This window comes from Electrona antarctica (assembly GCF_951216825.1).
Source record: "Electrona antarctica genome assembly, chromosome: 2".
Classification (NCBI taxonomy): Eukaryota; Metazoa; Chordata; class Actinopteri; order Myctophiformes; family Myctophidae; genus Electrona; species Electrona antarctica.
Genome location: NC_136807.1, coordinates 40,345,486 through 40,367,950, shown reverse-complemented (window position 1 = coordinate 40,367,950; position 22,465 = coordinate 40,345,486). Strand labels below are relative to the sequence as shown.

Sequence of the window (22,465 nt, the reverse complement as noted above, 5' to 3'; positions counted from 1 at the left end):
TAAACAAAATGTTTACTGTTAAAGGTTAAATCTCTGTATTCTGAACAGTGATGTAGTATGTTCAATAACAGAGGTCTTTTCATATGGGTCACCTGTCATCAGGAGAGAACCCATTCATCAGCTTCAATAGAGAGTATGCGCATGCATAAAGCGAATGGCAAAGTGAGTGGAAAAGTGAGTTTAACATTCTTTAATGTTGTTCAATGCAATCAAATTATTTTCTGTGTGGATGTATGGGCTGTCAAGGCCATGCAGAAAGTCGTTTTTTGCCACTGTTTCTGCATAACTTCCAGATATGATGATGATGTCACGCGCATACTCTCTATTTTTGTGTATAAATTGTGTTTTCATCACTTCATTATGATGTATTCCGTTTGAGTTCTCTCTTCTGGTTGGATGAAATCAGTATCCCGACCTGAAAACGTAGCCTATGTTCTGTTTACTGAAGGACTTGAGAGACGGGAGAGGGAATATTGAGCTACTCAACAGTTAACTTATTTTAACAAAATGTATCAATTAGACCCTTTTAATGGACTGTTCAGATTAGAACAATGTATCCAGGTACATACAACCACTTTTGTTGTAGACTTTTAATCATGAAAATACATACATACAAAATACATGTAGATTTGACCATATGGCACTTAAAACCATTAATTAAATCAGTTTATCTAAAGTGGTCCATAAACAAACAATGAAATAACAATATAGTAAACATACAAACATTTAACAAACAAAATCCCCTAGTAGTGTGCTTGTTCTTCCTGTCACTCTGCCGTCTGCCCCCCTCCCTATAAACTACAAATTATGGAGCTTGCAAGGGGAAATAAATCTCACCCACTTCTTCGCACCTACACAACCTGTAATGTGACAATGACTCTGATTCAGAAGTGATCTCATGAAAGCTCAGTCTCCCTCTACAGGGCTAGAGCAGTGATGCACACAGTGCTCCCTTCTGTAACAGATGTTAGTTAGTGGGGCAACAGTTGGTATTGAGAGGGAGGGGCGACAGGCCATCTGCCTGGGGTCAAGGTTTGAAAAGATGTGGTATAGATGTTGGCACTTTCAGAAAAGCCTGTGTTTCGGTAAAAAGAAAAAAAGGGAAAAAAAGAGAGAAAAAAAACCCTCCTACTCACAGAACTATAGCCTCTAGTAGAGCTGAGTGATATGACTTCAAATCAATATATTAGATTTGTAGTTTTGACCCGTTTCTTTCTTTTGATTAGGATTAACTAGGAATAACTTCTGATTCAATCTTTTCAACGGTTTTGTCCATTTCATCTTGCAAGTGCGCCATCTTCATATGGAGGGCTTTTCTCTGGAAGACAAGAGAGGAACAGCCACAACATAAACACCTTGTCACAATCTATTTGTTGCACACAATGTGCACAGACAACAGTCACAACACCATATAGAAAAGAGACCCACCTTGAAGTTCTTTAGCCTTTCCTTCTCCAAGGACAAGAACTGAGCTATCTTCAAATACTGAAAATCTTTCTTCTTAATCTTGCATAGGAAGGCACACTTTGGATTGCGTTTATTGTGTTCATGCCTCTATGCTCCAGAAAAGTTAAAGGGAAAAAGTAATGACAACATTTAACATTTAAACGGTAGCACAGAAAATAAATCTCTCATGAAGGCAAAAATCACACCCGTGTGAAGTGAGGGGCGCTCTTATCATCGTACGTCATCATACATCATCTCATTCTGGCCAATCACAATTTGCTTCCTCACTTTTGTCTTCAATGTTTGTGTTTACACACTTGTCTTCAATGTTTGTGTTTACACAGACCCTCAAAGATGGACATAGGAGGGGCTAGCGCAACTCATAAACCTATTAGAACGATGTACAGCTACGACAATATCCAAAATGACATTTATATATAGCATTCGCATCAGTTCAAAGAAATTATGCATCATCATTATTTATTGCGACTGTAGGTCGCAGTCAGATTACTATGAAAACCTGTGGGGGTGGCAGTGGCTCAGGGGTAGACTCATAGACTGACCGGATGGTCAGGTTGCCAGTTCCAACCCGGGCTCCCCCAGAGTTAGTGTCGAAGTGTCTTTGAGCATGATTCTGAACCCCTAATTGCTCCCGATGAGCAGGTTGGTGCCTTGCATGGTTTCCACCGCCATCAGTGTATGAATGTGTGCGTGAATGGGTGCATGTAATCTATGTAAAGTGCCTTGGATAAAGGCGCTATATAAATGCAACATTTACCATTTACCATTTACCACCGTCCGTCGCTCACGCCTCCATATATGCTTGTCAGTCCATCACGCCTCGTGACACGCTCCATATATGGCTGTCTCCATATATGAAGATCACAACGCCTCATGACACGCTCCTGAAGGTTGTCAGTCCGTCACGTCTCGCGACACACTCCATATATGGCCATCTCCATATGAAGATCACGACGATGTCGATCTGACATCATCAAACCCTCTACACTCAAGACACGCTATATGGCCATAAACCCTGGCCATACGTGTTTTTCATTGTGCATTTTTTGGTCAATGAAAAATAGGAGAAATACGTATATGGGAATGTAAAAGTCTCATGATAACCAGTGTGTTTGCCACAACGCGAGTCACAATTGCAAATGAACCAAGTTGGTACAATATGTGGAGCTGACTATCATCACCTGGATCTCCATATACAGTATGAAGATCACAACACTGACCTCATCAAACCCTGGATAGACATGGTTTGACATACTAGATCTGCATATATGGAGCCGGCCAGAAACCACGATTTCGCAACCCATTTTTTTTCACCCAGTATCAATTACCTAATGTAATCCAGGGCGCTACACTTCCACTGCACTTCCTCAGGGCGTCTTACTGGTTATGTTTGTGACATTGTTCCGTGTCCTACATCACTCTGTAGACCTTTACTGTACACATACAGTATACACATACACAATGTGACAAATCTCACGCTTGTTTTTTGGCTAAAGAGACTAAACAGGCCACCAAACTTTACATCGGACTATAGTACATTGGAAGATCAGCTGGTGAAAGGTGTGGAAAGAATTGCTGTGGGCATGCCTTCTACAACACATCACTGTCGGCTGACTGTGCTGTTGGGTGAGCAGTAGGATGTCCCGATCGGATCGGGTGATCGGAAATCAGAGCCGATGTCATTTTCAAATGATTGGGATTGGGAGAAATAAATCGGAGATTTTCTTTTTTTTATTTCAATAAAATAGTGTGTCTAAATAGGCTTGTGTCCGATGTAAATCTCAAAGAAAGATGTATAAACAATGATATTTTGTGAAAACTGTCATGTTTATACTTGATGTTTGTCCTCCTGGGGCAATAGTTCCAGCAGTGGCAACCACTTGGTTTCAAAGATCATGCAACAAAGACATTCACATAGGCGTGAAATAGACCCATGATGAAAACAAAGGAATGAAGCCCCCACTATGCATGATAGGCCTACTATCTATCTCTGAATGATAGCCAAAGCCATGCAAATGGTGTTTTAACTTTGACTTCAGTTCCATAAGCTGTAGTTGCAAGATTCACTCAATCTAATTAACCAATACATCATTATTTTTGCTATGATTCCCTGCTTTCATATGACATGAACAAAAAAATCACACCTGTGTGAAGTGGTGGTGCAACTCAGTGTGGGGGTCCCCGGGGAGTCCACGGAAGTTCCAGACCCACAGGAACACGGCCAGGGTGCCGGCCCAGTTCCGGCGAGCCACCTCACGTCCAAAGCGGACGAGAAATGACAGAGTTACCATGTGGGGGTCCCCGGGGGGTCCCTGGAACATCCAGGCCCAGGGGGTCAGCCCGGTTCCGGCGAGCCGCCCCGCGTCCAGAATGGTTGAGAAATGACAGAGTTACCGTGTGGGGGTCCCTCTACAGTACTGTACTGTCACTGTACTGTAACACCCCAAATCATCATATATACAGTTAATGTATATATATATGTGTGTGTGTGTGTGTGTGTGTGTGTGTGTGTGTGTGTGTGTGTGTGTGTGTGTGTGTGTGTGTGTGTGTGTGTGTGTGTGTGTGTGTGTGTGTTAGGCTGCGCAACAGTGACACTTGGTTGTGAAAACCAACCTAAAGCTATTTTCGTGCTCGGAAAGACCCAGCCAGCCAGGGACAGACCCAGGGACACACATAGCTTTCTATAGGAGTGGTTGCACCACTCAAAACAGACAGTTCTTCTATAGTTCTAATAAAAGTAGTCACATATTTTGCCTTTGAATAATTGAAAGGCAAACTAGAGTGACATACATTTCTCACATGGCATAAGTGTTGTATAAAATATAAAGATCGGATCGGGAAAATCGGTATCGGCATGTCTCAAAAATGATCGGAAACGGATCGGGAGCAAAAAAACCTGATCGGGACATCCATAGTGAGCAGAATTGCACAATAGAAACCTGTGATGGGGTGGACCGTGGGAGTCATGGTGGGATGTAATCTTGTGAAAACAAATGGGACGTTAATAAGGCAGAAACAATCACTTTTGTATTATGCATAACTCGGTTTGTTTCAGTTGCATATAAGACATCTAGATAACCACACAGCAGTGTAAAACATTTCCAGAAAGACAGATGACCGTTTAACTTTATGGAGGCTGTACACCTTGTCAACGAGACGGTGAGATGGCTTCATTCGCTGCATTCAAGTACTGCTGATGTCAGTTTCAGTTGCACACTTACAGGCTGTAAAGTTGTGAAACAGCAGTTGCACATGTCAACAACTATAGTATAGCTGAATGGCCTGAACAAGGGTGAACAGTGAACCAGAAAACTATACACGACGTGTGACAAGTGACTGAGCTGAACTGGTTGGTTGTGTGACCCCTCAGTCACCACCATCGGCTTCTGCCACACACACAGAGCTATGTGGGGGCCAAGACTATTCACAGAGACAAAAACTGTCCTTGGTTCTAGAGATTGTGAGGCTGATGACAGGAGCTGTGAAGGAATCCTTACCAAGGGTTGTCATGCGGCTGCCATCCCTCCAGCTCCAGCAGACAGAAAAAGCAGCAGGCGACATCAGGGTCATTTGCACCAGGACTGTAGACATGCCCCGCCCCAGCCATCTGCAAATAGGAAGAGAATCCATCATGGCAACCAAGACTAAGGGCTGGGCTACACTGGGTACGGAACAGAACCGTACCGTACCGCGGGAGGAGCAGCACAGAATAGCAGCTGGGGCGCATGCCACATATAGACTCTGGCCTGACAGCGTGTTGCGTGTTCGAGTCCCGTTCTTGACGACCTTTGCTGCATGTCTCTCCCCCTTTCCTGTCCGTCTTCACTGTAACTATCAATAAAGGCACAAAAGCCTAATAAAAATCTTTAAAAAAAAAGAACAGAAGCAGAACAGAACAGAAGGTGTTAGGTACCTTTAACAAAGCATTTGTATCTACACAATACTTGAATAGAGCACCGAAGTCCTGACGTCACTGTCAGTAGAGGGCGTCAGTCCACAGGTTCATGTACTTTTTATTTGCATTGTAATCTCCATAGGGGGATTTTAGATCGCCTCATATAAGAACTGTGTTTGAAAAATAAATTGATCACCCCGGCCTTTTCACTCATATGGATATGAAGCATCGACTGAAGGTGGAAATGTACAAATATACACAAAACTAGAAAAAGTGCCCTTCTGGGCACAGGTCTCCACCAGGAGGATAGGACTGTGTGAGATGTTTGGCAAAATGTTTAGGAGTAATATAAACATGTTTGCCTTTGATGGCAATTGGATGATTTGAGGCATTTTGTTCCAAAAATGTGTTTTACAAAAATCAACCTGTTGGTGGCGCTATAACAGGCCAATGTGAAAAGGGTGGGATATATTCCTCAGCCCAGTAAGAAAATGTGTGAAAGATTTCACGTAAATTGCATGCTGCGTTCATGATTTGAGGCTTTTGTTCAAAACGGGGCAATCTTGCAAACTGTGAAAGCCAATTATAGCCAATTAGGATGGAATATGAAATATCGGACAGATCCGACTTGAGCACATGACCATAGAGATACTGTGTAACGATTTGTGAGATTTTTGGACAGAATCTGGAGGAGTAATATCAAAAAATGTGTTTTACAAAAGTCGGCCTCCTGGTGGCGCTATAAAAGGCAGATGCGGAAAATGCAGGTCAAAGGTTTGTCCTTGGCCTCTAGGGAGTGTGCATGCAATGTTTCACGCAGATCGGTGCAGTTTTAGGTAAAACATGTGAAAAGCTGCCTCATGGTGGCGCTATAACAGGCCGTTCTGGAAAATGCGGGGCAGAGGTTCATCGTTGGCATCCAAGGAGTGTGTGTGCAAAGTTTGGCATCGACCGGGTTAACGGTGCCGGAGATTAGCTGTACACAGACGGACGGAAGGAAGGACGGACGGACACACACACACACACACACACACACACACACACGGACGGAGTGCAAAACATACTCTCTCCCCATGCCTTCGGCCTGGTGGAGACAATAAGCGTTAGAAACGAGTCAAACAACCCAGAGACTACATTTCCGGGTAGGGGGGGTGGCTGCATCTGCCCGTCGCACAACAGAAACTGAATGTCAATTACGTTTATTTTAATTTTATTGATATTTAATGTTTCGTGGTTAGTACGAGTCGAGTCACCAGCAGCTGAGCTTACGTCAACGAGGAATCTCAGGAACGCAATGTGTTGACAGCTGGGCGTGACGTATATTGGCAGCGACATTGCCTTCATATGTAGTTTCAAGGCTTTTGCGGCCACATTAATTCCATTTTCTCCAGAAACTGGCTGTATCAAATATGAATGGACATCATTAACGACGCACAGCCACTCCCCTGACAGAAAGGTGGTCGGTTTATTTTTCAAACACAGTTCTTATATGAAGCGACCTAAAATCGCCCTATGGAGATTTCAATGCAAATAAAAAAATACCTGAACCTGTGTGTTGGTGCCCTCTACTGAAAGTGACGTCAGACTTCGGTGCTCTATAGGAGTTTCCTATTCCTAAATGATAGTGGTCTCCTAATTGTGTCTATATGCCAATGTACTACACCTTTTAAACCCATAGTATTTTTTCTGGATGTATTAAACCACTGTCCTGTCAAAAAATGGAGACTGGTAATTTAGCCATTATATACTGGCATATAGACATCAATTCAACACAGTATAAGTCATGCTTGGCTCCAGGATGAAAGGCCAATTGAAAATGGCAAGGCGAAACTTAAACTGAGGGGGCAGAATTTGCAACTAGTCTTCCAGATCTAATAGTAATCTCAGCAAGGCAAATGGCTTCTTGGTTAGAGTGGGTGACAATGTTATCACACGTAAAGATGAAATTACCTACCTAGGTTCCATCCTGGAGGCTAATCTTTCCGGTGATAAAATGGCCACCAACGTAATCAAAAAAGTCAACCAAAGAACAAGATTACTTTACAGGATCTCCTCACTGGTCAACAAAAACACCTTGAAGACCTTAACAGGAGCCCTCGTACAAGGCTTCTTTGACTATGCATGCACCTCCTGGTACCACAGCACCTCAAAGGCCCTTAAAACTAGGCTCCAGACTTCCCAAAACAAACTGGTCAGGCTCCTACTTGGCCTCACCCCCCGAACCCACCTCACCCCTGCCCACTTTGACAGACTGGAATGGCTTAGGGTCGACAACAGAGTACAGCATCTTGCAATGGGTCTGGTCCACAAGATTCGATACTCCACCAAGATACCCATGTGTACCTGTCTAGATACTTCCTTAATGTTAACGAAGTCCACACCCACAACACCAGAGGGAGTGCAACGAACCATGTACAACCCAGATTCGGCACAAACAAGGGACTAAATTATTTTCGCTCCTATGCCACCAAAATGTGGAACGCCCTACCAACAGTCATTAAGACATGCGAATCCCTTGACTCCTTCAAAACCGCTCTCAAAGGGCACCTACGGATGGCTGCAATTCGAAACTGGCCCCCGTAAAATCTGAATCCCCCCCCCCCCCTTTTCCCTCACTGTATATGTTTCTTTTCCCTTTTTACCTCCATTATGATGAATTCCTGTTCTGTTCTTTGTCTATATAGAAGTGTCTATTTGTACGTCTCTAAATGTTTTGATGAATTGAACATGGTGGACCCTATTGTAAACAAGTGTAATGCTTAATTGGGTCGTCCACTCACAGTTAACAGCCTTTGTATTGAGTTTGTGCTTGAAATGTACTGTAATTCTGCAAACTGTTAATACATATTTCAATCAATCAATCAATCAATCAATCAATATAGTCAGTGCTTTCATTGCACATTACATGACAAAATATAAGAACATTATCAAAAAGAATATGGTTATTTTTATTTGCCACATACAGACATGGACAAAATGAAGGTGAGGACACAAATTGTAATTGGCCGGAATGAGATGATGGATGATGACGTATGATGATAAGAGCGCCCCTCACTTCACACGGGTGTGATTTATTTTGTATCCTGATGACTGCTTGGCAGTTTGGCACAAAACAAATTTCTGCAAGGACAAATAAAGTATCCATCTATTGAAAGGCAATGCCATGCCTGGCATCTGCACCAATATTTAAGCTTCTCTATCTCAATTAAGGAAATCCCACTCACACACACAGCATTCTTGAACTTACACTCAGTACAAGGAATTAGCTGGTTGCTACCTATCGCCGGCCCTATAGTATATAACATTACATTTCTGGATGTGCAAACAGTGTTTATTTCGACTAGGCTATTGCTGCATTAAACTCTCAGGGGTTAAGTGCAGGCAACATGATGTGTGTGTGGCAAATCCAGCTGGCTATTGTCACCTCATCCATCATGGCAAGACTAGGTTGGGTTGGGTTGAGGGACTGCATGTGCACAAGACACCCGACAAAACGAAACTAAATCTGTCACCTGCTTAGCCGTAAATCACTATACATAGCCTGCCACACAGCCTTGGAAGAATTTGGCAGTACTGTAGGGCAGGCTATATAATTGCTGTAAAATAAAGCTCTTTGAATTAATCAAATTTGTTTAAAAAAAACATACCATTTTGAAATGTTGAAGAAGTTGTTTGCGTGTTTAATATAATTTAATTAGAAATGATGATATTTTTTAAAACACTTGAGCAAGTTTAATTGAGTCACATCAAGTCACATTCAAAGGCATTCTGAAGGGGAAAAAACCTTGTGGTGTTGTGCACCACAAGGACAAGGAGAACTGAAGCACTGAGAAAACTGTTGCGCCTTTCTTCGTCCTTTTTTTCTTTCCAAACTTGACTACGGTAGCGGTGGTCTCAAAAACATAATGGAAACTTTGACAGGAAAAGACTCGCTCACCGTATAGAAAATAGAAGTAAAACTCCTTAAACTGAGACTTAGGAAAATATTTTTTCTTTATTTTATCATGCTCATAAAGTGCTCTGTGCTCAAAGTGCAATTAAAAAGCAAACGTTTCGGTCCTATAGGACCTTCGTCAGTGCTATATAGCACTGACTTTGACTTAGGAGAACTACAACCTTGTCAAGTCTAAAACCTAACGCCCACATGTGATTATTATAGTTTTTGTAATTTCACTGGACTCAATTCACAATCATCTCGGAAGGGCCAGTCTGCAAAACACTAACTAATCTTATGATAGAGAATAAGCTACCTTGTTTTTAATGCATGGGTTAGAAAGAAGTTAGGTTCCCCCCGGGGAATGTCATGTGATGTGATTGAGTTAGTGAGATATGAGTTAGTTTTACTTTACACTACACAACTAAAGTTTGACCAGAAGTCCTGGTCAAACTTCAGTTGTGTATTATTTTTGTATATATTTTTTATGCAGCTTTGATTTATATAAAGTGACAATTTTAACAAAACGTGCCATAGTTTTTTCCCCAGACTTGCTGCATCCATTTCAATGCTGCAGATACTCTACTCTACTTGACATTGAAGCAAATTAAAGAAATATGGCTCCCTCTGCTGGGAACTTATTGAAATGTAAGTATATTGTCTCTTCTTTTCATCTACAGTATTTGAATTAATTCCAACACAGGGGATACTACAAAATAACTAAAACTAAGATAACTTGAGATAACTATAATGCTATTATTAGTATAATAAAGCTATTATTTTTGAATTTTTAAATGTATTAATTTTTAAATTATGAGGGATACATTTATACAGTACTTGGGCGTTTGGGGCTTTTGGTGATTCTTGGCATTATTTCATATGTTCATAATTAGTATGAATTGAATTGAGAAAGAAGTAAGAAAATATTACATTCCATTAATTGCAATTATCAATTAATCACCCCTCCATAAATGGAGCTGGCCTGTTCTGACATCATTCTGACATCTGCATAGACTCCACCTGACAAAGAACTCCATATATGGGCATAAAAGGGACGCGGACATAATAACTGGGTGGGGCATGCATTTCCAACTTGCATCGTTCCAAGTAGGCCAGTGCCCAACGGGCACGGCTCTATAGAGGCTCTGGACTATGAAATACTTCATATTTGGGCATGCCTGACACAGAACTTCATATATAGGAATAAGGGGACACAGAGAGACAGATACAGAAATCTCCATATATGGGCATAAAAGGGACACAGACAGTTGGGTATTGCATAGCTAGGTGGAGCATCGATGACCAACTTCCATCGTTACTGACTCAGTGCTCTACAGCCGGGCACCGGTCTAGTACAGTATGTCAAATAGAGAAATTAACTGTAGCACAAGTGCTGCTTAATTCATATTCTTCTTACAAATGAGTGAAAAGGCACACTGTAAACCTCAACAGTGTCATCGTGTGGATGTTATGCCAGGGAACTACCGTAACTGTCAACTTTAACAGTTTGTGGTATGAGCTTCTTGGCCGTCCTGCTTTATATTACTGACAGAAGCAGGCAGGGACAGTTGTAGTCATCAGTGACAGTGAGTCCCTGTAACTCTACCCTCCTAGGCCCCTGGCTGCCGAAATGTGCTTACAGCTGTAAACTATCGTCCTTACCCCCCTTCCTCCTCTCTATAACCTTCTCGGCAGGCAGACTGATATCGCCTGGTGAGCTTGACTATTATGGCTGATAATGTGTGATGCTGATATATAGATCACACGCCGGTGGTATGCAGTCCCCAGGGAACAGATGCAGCATGGTGTGAGTGTTTATTGAGCTCAGGGCTGGCTCCGAGGATTGGTCATCTACACGTGATTGCATGTGTGCTCATGCCTGTGCATTTCTGCAGCAGCCAGGACCGCTGTGACACACCGTAGAGGCATAACATCTACGTCTGAGTTTTTGCACGCGTGTGAGACCGCTATCATCCGGAGACCGGAGCCGTTCCACCCATAAAACAATTTCACTGCTTTGCCCCAGGTGTTCTGACTGTGGGTACGTGTGCTTTCCCTACACCGTAAGGTCACCACTGTTAATTTAAGTGCACACTTTTGTACAGTCCCAATAGTTAAATTAACACTGAGGATTTTACTGTGTAGCTTCATGCAGTGGCTGATGGTTTTGCTAAGATAATACTCATTATAGAGATGATTATATTGTTTTGATCCCAGTGTAATAATAGATCTGATCTTGTCCCACAATCTTCTTTCAATAGGTTGACATTTCTCTTCCCTCTGTGTACCATGCATGCGTCACTTTTCCTCGTCCGTGCCTTCATTGACACTTGACTCTTCTTTTCCCTGCATACCCCGCCCCACACTCCTGCCTTCTATCACTGTTCTCTCTTCCTCTCTCTCTCTCTCTCTGTCCCTCCCTCCTTTTTGACACAGTTGTCCTCAGTTATTGAGGTCTCCTTGCGATTAACTGCTGGAATCTCCTGCACTTGATCTGTTTTCTCACTGAGGCTGAAGGGGACAGAAAGACAGAGAGACAGAGAGGGAGAGCAGGAGGGAGGGGTCAGATGAAAGAGGATGTAACAGCCAGGAGATCATGTTTGCAAACTTTCCTCCAATTGGAATCTCTCAGAATTAAGTGGTTTAGGATTGTCTCTCACTTTCTACCAGGATACTTCCACACAGAGAGCCCTGAATAGATCCACCTGCACACTGGGAAGGATTTCACACAGGAAATAGCGGTTGCTCCGGAGGATTGAGCCTGGGCTTGGTTTCGAGTGCAGGAAGACCGGACACCCTGTCAATGTGGGGCTCAGGTAAGAGAAGAGTCTATTTCCATCAACTGCAGTACATAATGGCCTATCTGTCCGCCTCATCTTGACATAGTACACTAGAGTCAGCGTGCGCAGCAGTATATCTTCACTATACTGTCAATACTGCACAATAAGTATTGATAAGTATAAGAGTGTACAAATGTGGGATCAATTGGTTACACATGGAAAAGGATAATTTACCACCAACGATTTTACTGTGTAGTGAAGCTTTTGTTGTATAGTTGTTGTGGTTGTTGAGTTGTTTTGCTCATATTAAGTCATAATTAGAAGAAAACAAATTTTGCTTTCAAAGCACCGCACTGAGTCAAATGTCTTGATAAGTGAGTTGAAAAGGTTAAGACTGAGTTTGTTGTATACTTACTTAATTTGTTGCCTTTTCTTTACAAAATGTAGCGATCAGTTTTAGGGTTTACACGATGCATACAGTAGGCTACAGGATACATACCGTATATACTGTTCATGATATATACTGTATATATGCAGTACATGACTCTTGGAAGGAAGGCTGATGACCATACTGACAGCTCCACATGTCTTCTACTCTACCTTGAACACCACAGATTTGTACTGTAAGTTTGTGTGTCCACGTACGCATATGCGTGCGTGTGTACGCATGCATGTGGGTGTTTGTTGGCGTAGATGAGTTTCAAGGGTGAAGGTTTAAGTGTTAAGTTTGTTTGCTGTGTGCGTGTGCGTGTGAGTGCGTGTGCGTGCGTGTGTGTGTGTGTGATTCGTTTTTTTAGACTGAGTGTGTGTGTGTCCGTGGACTCTGAGAAAAGATAAGACAGCGACTGTGAGAAAAGAATGCGTCGCAAGTCTGTTAAACATGTGACTGTGACAAAATGTGTCAGTGAAGTCATGGATGACCCTTTGACCTAACCCTTGACTATTCCTCTCCCTCTCGCCACCTCACTCCCGGCCACAGAATGTCTGGGCTTAAGAAAAAGGTGCTACGGAGAATGTAATTAGAGGAAATTGCAGTGTCTTGAAATACACACGCAACATTGCATGATAGCAACTAGGAATGTGTTAGTCTAAGAGTATTTAGTCTAGCCCTGCAGACTTGCAGAGTATGGTTTTGCTTTCACAGCTAAAAGGCCCACCAGCGCTTTGTTCTGGTGTGAATGGCAAACAACAAGTTGAATATCGCCATTGCTGTTGGGCAAAAACCTGTTATCTGGGCCCCTGCTGGCCTAGCGGTCCAGGCACATGCCACATAATTGGCTCTGGCCTGACAGCGCGTCGCATGTTCGAGTCCCGTTCATGACGTCCTTCTGCATGTCTCTTCCCTTCTCTCTCTTTCCTGTCAGTCTTCACTTGAAACTATTAATAAAGGCACTAAGGCAGAAAAGCCTAAATCAAATCTTTAAAAAGAAAACTCTTATCTTCATATTTTAAATATTTGTGGGGGGTTTTCTCCATAAAATAATGCCCTTACTTGATCATACTACAGCGTCACACAAAAGCATCAAAAGTAGCAGATCCACAAGCTCGATCTGCTACTTTTGCTATTTAATTTGAATCCTGAAAAGTAACATAATGAACGAGAACGAGACTTTTCAGGACAGGAAAGGCAAAAAAGAACCTGTGTTATTTAGTCTCAAGCTCTTGTTAAAATACATTTACCGCCAGCATTAATTAATCCCTCGATAGCGTATTGCCAAGGTTTTATCGCGCGTAACACTTACGACTTACTTTGAAGATCCAAATATCCGTAATCGCATGTTTCTGTGAAAAACTGCTGTGTGTGTATCATGACCGGTTGTTGTTGTCTCGCTCGGCGGTGGAAAAAGCTGACCGCGAGTATCACAGCGCCTGCTACAGGCCGTTGAAAACGCTTGTCTGGGCCAGAAACTGACCCCTCAATGTCCTTTCTGAGATACAGGGCTTTGAAGACAGGGCTTCCAATGCAAGTGGATGCGCGCGCATCTTCAAAATGGCCGCGGCCAAGTGTCCCACTCTATGTTGACGCGATAGCAACAATAGCATCTTATACGATCGCATTAAAACTTGGATTAAAGAATGTAAACCCTGGTTCACGAGAGTCTCGTGTTTGGCGGGCTAGGGTACTAATTTACACCCTCGTGTTCCTCGTTTGTGGCGGGCAGACGGTTAATACTTTTCGTTGGTTCTGTATTTATAACTGCCACAGACACACAGTTTATAGCCACTTTCACTTTCAAAATGTTCCAATAAAATGTTCCAATAGCAAAAGTTACAGACCTACGAGCGCCGCGATCAGTTATCTTTGATACTTTTGTCTGACACTCTTGCAGATAGATCATCGGTCATCGGGATAGGGATTCGAACCCACGACACGCTATCAAGCTGGCATTGCAGCCTATAGGGTGCCCGGACCACCACAATTTACAATTTACAATTTAGGCATTTAGCAGACGCTCTTAATCCAGAGCGATTTACATTAAGCAATAACAAAAGCATGGCATACATCACATATATAAAAAGTAGTTATCATGAATCATGCGTAAACTAAGAACATAATAGTGGAGTATCTATGTAAACTATACATACTATACTATATAATATATTATACATGTGTACTATAAAGTGCTATGGCTACATAAAATGCAATTATAGAGCTGTCTACGTAACAAGCTATAAGTCTGTTTAAAATACTATCTAAGTCTACATAATGTGCTATCTAAGGGGCTAGGCTAGGGCAAGTGCTACGGGCCATGGTGGAGTCTGAAGAGGTGGGTTTTCAGACTACGGCGGAAGATTGGGAGTGAGGCTGCACCATGCCGATAGACACCTTTATTGATCCCGCGGGGGGATTCTCGCCTGAGGCATGCAGCATGAGTTACAGCCAGGTACAGAGTATACCACAAAGTAAAGTAGGGCATTAATTTACGAAAATAGCATAAGAAGGAGATACTACTGTAGGTTTCTGCCCAACCGTGACGGTTTGTGACCTTGAGTCAGGTTGGAAAAAAAGAAAAAGAAAAATACATTCCGTCCTCCGTCGCTGGTGTGAATATGGCAGGGATGTGTGAGGGTGTGACAGTCAACATCAACATTCTCCATCTCCATAGGCAGCGAGGACTCATAGGAAGGACACACCCACCTGTGCACACACACACACACACACACACACACACACACACACACACACACACACACACACACACACACACACACACACACACACACACACACACACACACACAGTGTGGACACAATACCAGATGCCTTGGATTTTAGCATTAGTGTTTGCAGAGCTGAACTTAATTGCCACCTCATTTCAAGCAAAAAACATTACATTGTAAGTAATGGCCTGTGTCATATTATGTTCTTAGTCAGCGGCCAGTTTGACAATGATATTACGACATCCAAAATCCATGACGATATCTAGTCTGATATAACATCTCTCATATATCGCCCAGCCCTGGTGCCACACATGTTCTTAACGCTCAGCTTGAACTGGGTTAGCCTGCTGTGCAGTACGCACACACATACAGTACACACACACATACTGTACACAGGCATGCCCTGTGCAGTTGGCACATCTCCTCATATACATCCACACCTGATCAATAGTCTAAATTTAGTGTGATGATCATCGCTCACTGTTGCAAACTGATATGCTTATCTTTCAGACTGGGAGGCTCAGCCTGTGCTCAAGGGGAAAGCAGAGGTCCTTCTCTTCCTACTCAGTTCCGCTCCGCTGTAAACACGTTATGTTGGCTCTTAATTAAACTGTTTTGCAGAAGTAGACTACAGTATGTGGTTTTCTAGTATGTGTTAATATTACCACGACGGAGAGGAATCATTGTCATGGTACGGAGTGGACAGCGCAGATGTTTGCAGCTTCTATTTATTAGTGTTCACTTCACGGTGTAGACGAGCAGTCTATAGTGTGTGTGTGTGTGTGTGTGTGTGTGTGTGTGTGTGTGTGTGTGCATGCGTGTGTGTTGTTGTCCAGACCTAATCTCGCAAACCACTTGACCGGTAAGCGCCAAATTACTTATGCACACTGCCACAGTTAGACTAATAATTAACTCTATTTTGATGTTGATTGGATTTTGATCAGGTAATAAATGATTGAATCAAACAACTTAAAAACTGTGTAGCCATATGGCACGTCAAACAGCAGATACATCACAAAGGACTGATGTCATAGGCTGATCCACAATGTTCCACACTGACTGTTATTAGACCTAGTCTTGTTTACTTAGTATTTCATAGTAAAATAGGCTATGATTTATTGTGTGGCAACAGTACTAGTAACTATAGTAAACTGCTGTATTGTAAGGGAAGGAGGCACAAGCATGTCGATGTCCTGCGGCTTACTTGGCTCCTTCACCTTTGACCTTTTCTGAGCGGCCTCTAAATTCACCACTGCAGTGCCGAGAGAAAGCCGAGGCATGATATATGGGCCGCTTTGCAGACTCTAAAAGGCCTCGACAAAAACCCTTTTCATTACAGCATGCCTGCCGTCTCCAGAGGGAGACAAGGTGAGCTAGCTAACGTGTCTGAAAAGTCACAGAGTGCCCCGGGCTTCATCTCCAGAAATGTGGCGAGGTTTTATGAACGGGTGAAAACGCAGTGGAACCAAACGTTTTGACACCGCAATTGTGCTCTCTACCATAAGGAATTGAGTTCCAAGAATTTCTGTGCAAGAATGTTGAGTAGAGGTCATGGCATTATGGGTAATGAAGTGTTTGATGTGCTCTCTCCCCATAGTAGGTACATATAGCTTCACTGCAGGCGATTGCTGTACCCAGTAAAATACGTAGTGTTATGTTAACTCAGAAAAGCAAACAAATGGAACCAAATGGACACTTATGGGTCCCTTTTGTTCTAATTGTACACTCTTCAGTTGGATTAAAACTGAGCATGGTTTGCAAATTGCACAGTCCCTTCATACTCTGCAATCATTCCTGAGACACATCACTCCTCAGTCTGCCCCATCTTCCGCACAGCGATTTTATATTCCGCAGTACACCGGTGTCACTTGCCAAAAAGAACGGATCTGGCAAGCTAACAATGCGTTGCATTACATTTTAGCTCCTAGCTTGACCATACAGTGCTTTTATAGCAGATGCGACTTATATGCCTTGGAATGTGTTCTGAGGGCAGCATTCAATTTCATTGGCCCTCGCCTGCGTGCTATCCCAGATTCAACCTGTAAAAACAACTCATAATAAGTCTTACTTCAACAACATTGTAAATGCTGTTGAGTTGATGGTTTTCCACTAGGGTCAGGTATAGTAGGTCTGCAACCTTTTTCACATTAAGTGCCATGTTTTCAGTTGTGTTCAGTTGTTGGTCTGTAACCTTTTTCACATTAAGTGCCACGTTTTCAGTTGTGTGATAGTCAGTGTGCCATATATATAATTATGACACCACATCAAAAATAAATATTCAATGATTTCGAGTGTCCATTGGATACACATAACCTTAGAAATATTTTCATTCATTCATCATTAAACTCAGAGCAATAACCGACCTATCTCCCAGAGTCCCTCCCCAGTCATGAGTTAGGACTTTGAATGAATGTAAAATGATGTGCAGGATGTAATTTGTAGATGTGAGGGGACTGAATTTAACTGACCAAAAGTTTGGGAATATTTACTTTTAAAAGACAAAGCTTCTCTCTAACACACACTTGTTGCCAGTGTGCCAGTGACCGCCCTCCCCTGTGCCTAAGGTTGCCTATCCCTACAGTAATATTTATGTACAGTATGTGATAATGTGACAGACCATGTTATACCAGCTGTGGCCGCTGTCCTTTCAGTTCCCATATATTTGCCGCCGTATTTTGGACATGCCTGGGTGCGTATAGCGGTATCTCAGTTTGCACGGAATCCTCTTTCAGGCTGGGAATTGGAACCTTTCCAAGCTGATGTCTAGAACCAGGATTCCTAAAGCTCAACTCCTGTGGCTACCCCCCATGTAACCTACAAGGGGAAGTTCACACTGCATTGGCAGGGCTGCACCAATAGGGGGCAGCATATCACCAGTTTAATCACCAGTCAGGCTCCATGGTGTCACATACAGTAATGAATAGGCACTAGTAGGCAGTCATCTATCTCACTGACTGTCAGGTGGAAACCTTCTTTGTCCAAAACGATTACTTTTCAGGAAATGGGGAAAATAACCTGTGTGGATCCTATGCAGTTATTATTTTGTCACAAGTTCTTGTTAATAATAATATGCCTACTTTGCATTGGTAAAATATTTATATTTATATTTAGATTCATTTATCCACTTTCAATTTCACTTTCCAAGTGAAATGGAACATTGGAACATGGAACATTTTCAAAATGTTTCAAAGTATCGAAAATACAAGGCGGGAAAAACTAGGAAATGAATTTATGAAATACATATAAAGTTGCCCGACAGCAATGATATTCAGCATAGAGTAATCACATCTTCACTTGATCAACATAGATAGAACAGTTAAATAATAGAGGAATGAGGATGCTTGCAGGTTCCCTGAACTCTCCTCTGTGCAACAAGAGGCGCTCTGTCTATCCTCTCCTTGGATATGTACACAGCAGTGCACAGCGTTAATTGAACTCTTGAGAATGAGAAAATGGACACATATTGGCTAATTATAACACGCTGAAAGTTACATTTACACAGAGCATGTAGCTGTGCGACACGCTACTACGTTCTGGTAAACATCCTGTGTGTGTGTGTGTGTGTGTGTGTGTGTGTTCACTGTGTTGGTGACTACTGTACTTCCAGTAACAGAGGTGACACCAGGGTGTCTGAGAGCACAGACCTCGGACGCTTTAACCCCCCTCTCTCGCTCTCTTACGTACTCTCTATGTAGATATCACCCTTCTCTCTCTGTGTGTGTGTGTGTGTGTGTGTGTGTGTGTGTGTGTGTGTGTGACTGTGTGTGTGACTGTGTGTGCGTGTGTGTCTGTGTGTGTGTGACTGTGTGTGCGTGTATGGTTGCACGCAAGCCTGTTTATGATTGTCTCTTCTGTGTTGTGCACCCCTCGGCTGACGACAAAGATTGCGGGTGATTACTGGAAGCACCCAACACCACATGACTCCCTGTGAGGTCACATGACTCCCTGTGAGGTCACATGCCCGGTCAGATTAATGACCTAGAACATTTCTCCAGAGGGTGCGCTTGAATACGTTGCAGCAGCTGCCTCCTGGAACAATGTCCATCAATGCACAGTTCTTTGCAGAAATTAAAGTTTTGTCATCACAGATGCATCAATTATAACTTTCATAAGTTTCCTGCCCTTCCTGAACCCTGGTAATTGTTCACTTATATACTCGAGGTACTTTTTATTCTAGTTTCTCAAGTGTCTTAGACATTCAGATGATAATTATGTAGCTTATTTGTCAAATCCAGAACTGTTCTTAAACAATTCTGCTGTGACAGAAGGGTCATGGACAACAGGGGTGGGACATTTAATCAAACTAAATGTATGTCATTCTAATGTAATTGCTAAAATAAGTGGTGAGGTTGTAGATCGCTTGTATTTCTGATTATCTGCTTAATTAATCTGATTAATCGAAAAAGTAGTTGCAGCCCTACCAGTGTGTTATTTAACCACTTTCCACCGTATTCATGTATGTTCATGCAAAGCCGTCGCATGACAAAGTAGAAAATTAAGTGGCTTAAGTGGTTAACATATTGGGTTAGGATAGTGGTGGAGTTGTGAGGCATATAACATTCATAATGGGTTAGGATAGTGGTGGAGTTGTGAGGCATATAACATTCTTAAGTGGTTAACATAATGGGTTAGGATAGTGGTGGAGTTGTGAGGCATATAACATTCAAATCCCAGCGTGAAACTGGTTGAGAACACAAAGGTCATAGGAATTCTTAAAGTACATCTAAAGGTATGTCTAATGATGTCAGACATGGTGCTACACGTACAGCAGTCAATTACCTTTGAAGGTATTCCTGGGCTGCAGGGAAATTAGAGATAAAAAAAACAGCTGGGTTTGAGGTGGTGGTGGTGGTGGTGGGCGGAGTGTTTCAGAGGCCAGAACGAAATGAATCGGTATTTGGCTTGAAGTAATTACTTGTGACACTACAAAGTTGTCTGTTTTATCACTTCAGAAACGAAAGATGCTCTTGTTTTCCCCTCTCCCAAAGCCCGCCAGAGTTGTCTTGAGAGGCGTTTGAAGAGGGGGCTGTGTGTCTCTTAATAAAAGCCTTGTTTGCTCGTGGAAATAGACTACCGGGGAGCACCTGAGAATACCAAACTGTACAGGACATGAAATAACAGCTGCGTAAATGTATAAAACACTCATGCACTGAGAGACTGCACAACCAAATCTGGAGTGTTCATTGAAAGTGTAACACGTAGCCTACATGTTTTGCAGTATCCTCTATGCCTGCCAGTGGTGTGACATAACAAAGTACATTTCATCATCATCAGGTCTCTTGCTCGGCGGCGGGGGCGTCGCCATGCGTAGAGCCAGTCAGTTTCACCAATCTTCTCCATTTGGGTCGGTCCAGTGCTATAGGGGCTCGGCTTCAGTCAGTGACAAGCCCAGTTGGTGTAAGTCCCTGGTGACAGCATCAATCCATCGGGTGCGGGGGGGCACCGCAGGGGCGTTAACTTTCCAGCCAGCGGATTTTGGGTCAAAGTGGAGGATAGTGTGAGTGGGGTGTTCAGGGGGGAGTTTGACATGGCCATACCAGCGCATCCGTCGCTGTGCTGCCAGTTGGGACGCGGGGGTGTGTTGGGTGCGTTCCCGCAGCGTGATGTTGGAGACCCTTTCTTGCAATGTTATCCCCTCTATTGTGCGCAATGCTCTACTATCAACGCCATCGATTCTGGCAGCCATGGTCTTGTTGAGAGGCCAGGTTTCTGCTCCATATAGAGAAGGATGGAGAGGACTGAGGTGTTGTATATCCTTAATTTGGTCTCCACAGAGGCTTCCAGAGTGTTTGCTGCAGGCTGCCAGGGCGCGTCTCCGGTTTATTTAGATCAGTGGAGAGGAAGTTGAGTTTGTGAAGGATCATCACAAACAATGGCAACATAACAACAGAACATTAACTCAAGTACAATTTTGAGATATGTTTACTTGAGTATTTCCAAATTTCAGTAGTTATTATTACTAAAAAAATATTAATAGTTATTATACTTTTACTCCACTACAATTATTTGAAAACTTTAGTTACTAGTTACTTTGTAGATTTTGATTATTATTACAAAACCCACAAACCACTTCAGCCCTATATATATTTCGGCCATTTGAAAATAGCAGATCTACAAGTTTACAATGCGTCGCCATGCAGATTTAATAAGTTGTGAAATCAATGGGGCATTCAGCATAATGAGTACATTCTACTACACTTTGTACATTTTAATGCCACCACTTTTGCACTTTTACTCAAGTAAACCTTGAATACCAAACCTTTACTTGTAACAGAGAATGTTTACGTTGCAAACATTGATACTTTTACTTAAGTAAAAAATAATGTGAGTACTTTTACTTTTTCCACCACTGCCCGTGCAGTGCCCAGCTCCTGTCCAGAGGTGTCACCGGGGTCAGTGCAGCCTCTTCAGACTGACTGATCTATAATCGATGGCAAGCGGAGGAAGCTGAGAGACTCGCCCCTCCTCCGTCACCCCTTCCTTTGACACATCTGTCCAATAATGCCCTCAGGTCCTTTCCCTGATGGCCCTTCACCCATACCTTTGGTTCCAACTTCCTCCCACCCCTCCCCTCTCCTCTACCTATGCATGACAGAGGATCTCCGCGCTCCTATTTCCCCCTCTCATCATGACAACCATTAAAGTGGTGCAGGGCCCGGGGCCCCCACTGGCCCCGACAGCACATTAGTACTCGGACCATTGAACGCCAACAAGGACCGGCCCTGAATTATTGATACCAACACAACTAATGAGGAAACACTATCCTGGGATCCTTTACTGACACACACTCACATACACAGACACACACACACACACAGACACACACGCACGCAAACACATGCACATTCGTTGAGGAGAGGACACACAGATGGCTTAATGGATAATGGAACTGAATGGAACTATCGTTTCAGTCTGCAGCCAGTGCCCCATACCTGCAAACTCTCAGTGCATAGTCCAACCTTCTGCTTTGGAATTGTGCGTGTGTGTGTGTGTGTGTGTGTGTGTGTGTGTGTGTGTGTGTGTGTGTGTGTGTGTGTGTGTGTGTGTGTGTGTATGACGTGCATGCGTGCGCACACATGCATGTGTGTGTGTGTATTGTGTAATAAGAGTGTGTGAGGACGACACTGCAGGGCTCAAATTCCATTTCCTGTGTCAGTGTTTAAAAAACATTCACTCCAAACCTTCCATTTAGTAAATGCATTTCACAGTTATTCAGTAAACGTGATAT

The 22,465-nt window shown here is 42.9% G+C and overlaps 1 protein-coding gene across 1 annotated transcript in view; it reads left to right on the top strand.

The window, feature by feature from the left end:
• Positions 1-11,857: 11,857 nt before the first annotated feature.
• znf385a (zinc finger protein 385A) overlaps positions 11,858-22,465 on the top strand; it is a 110,925-nt gene continuing 100,317 nt past the window's right edge. The window contains exon 1 of the mRNA XM_079520009.1: positions 11,858-12,112. Coding sequence (XP_079376135.1) covers positions 12,100-12,112 — 13 coding nt within the window. The 5' untranslated portion in view covers positions 11,858-12,099. The remainder of the gene's footprint in view (positions 12,113-22,465) is intronic.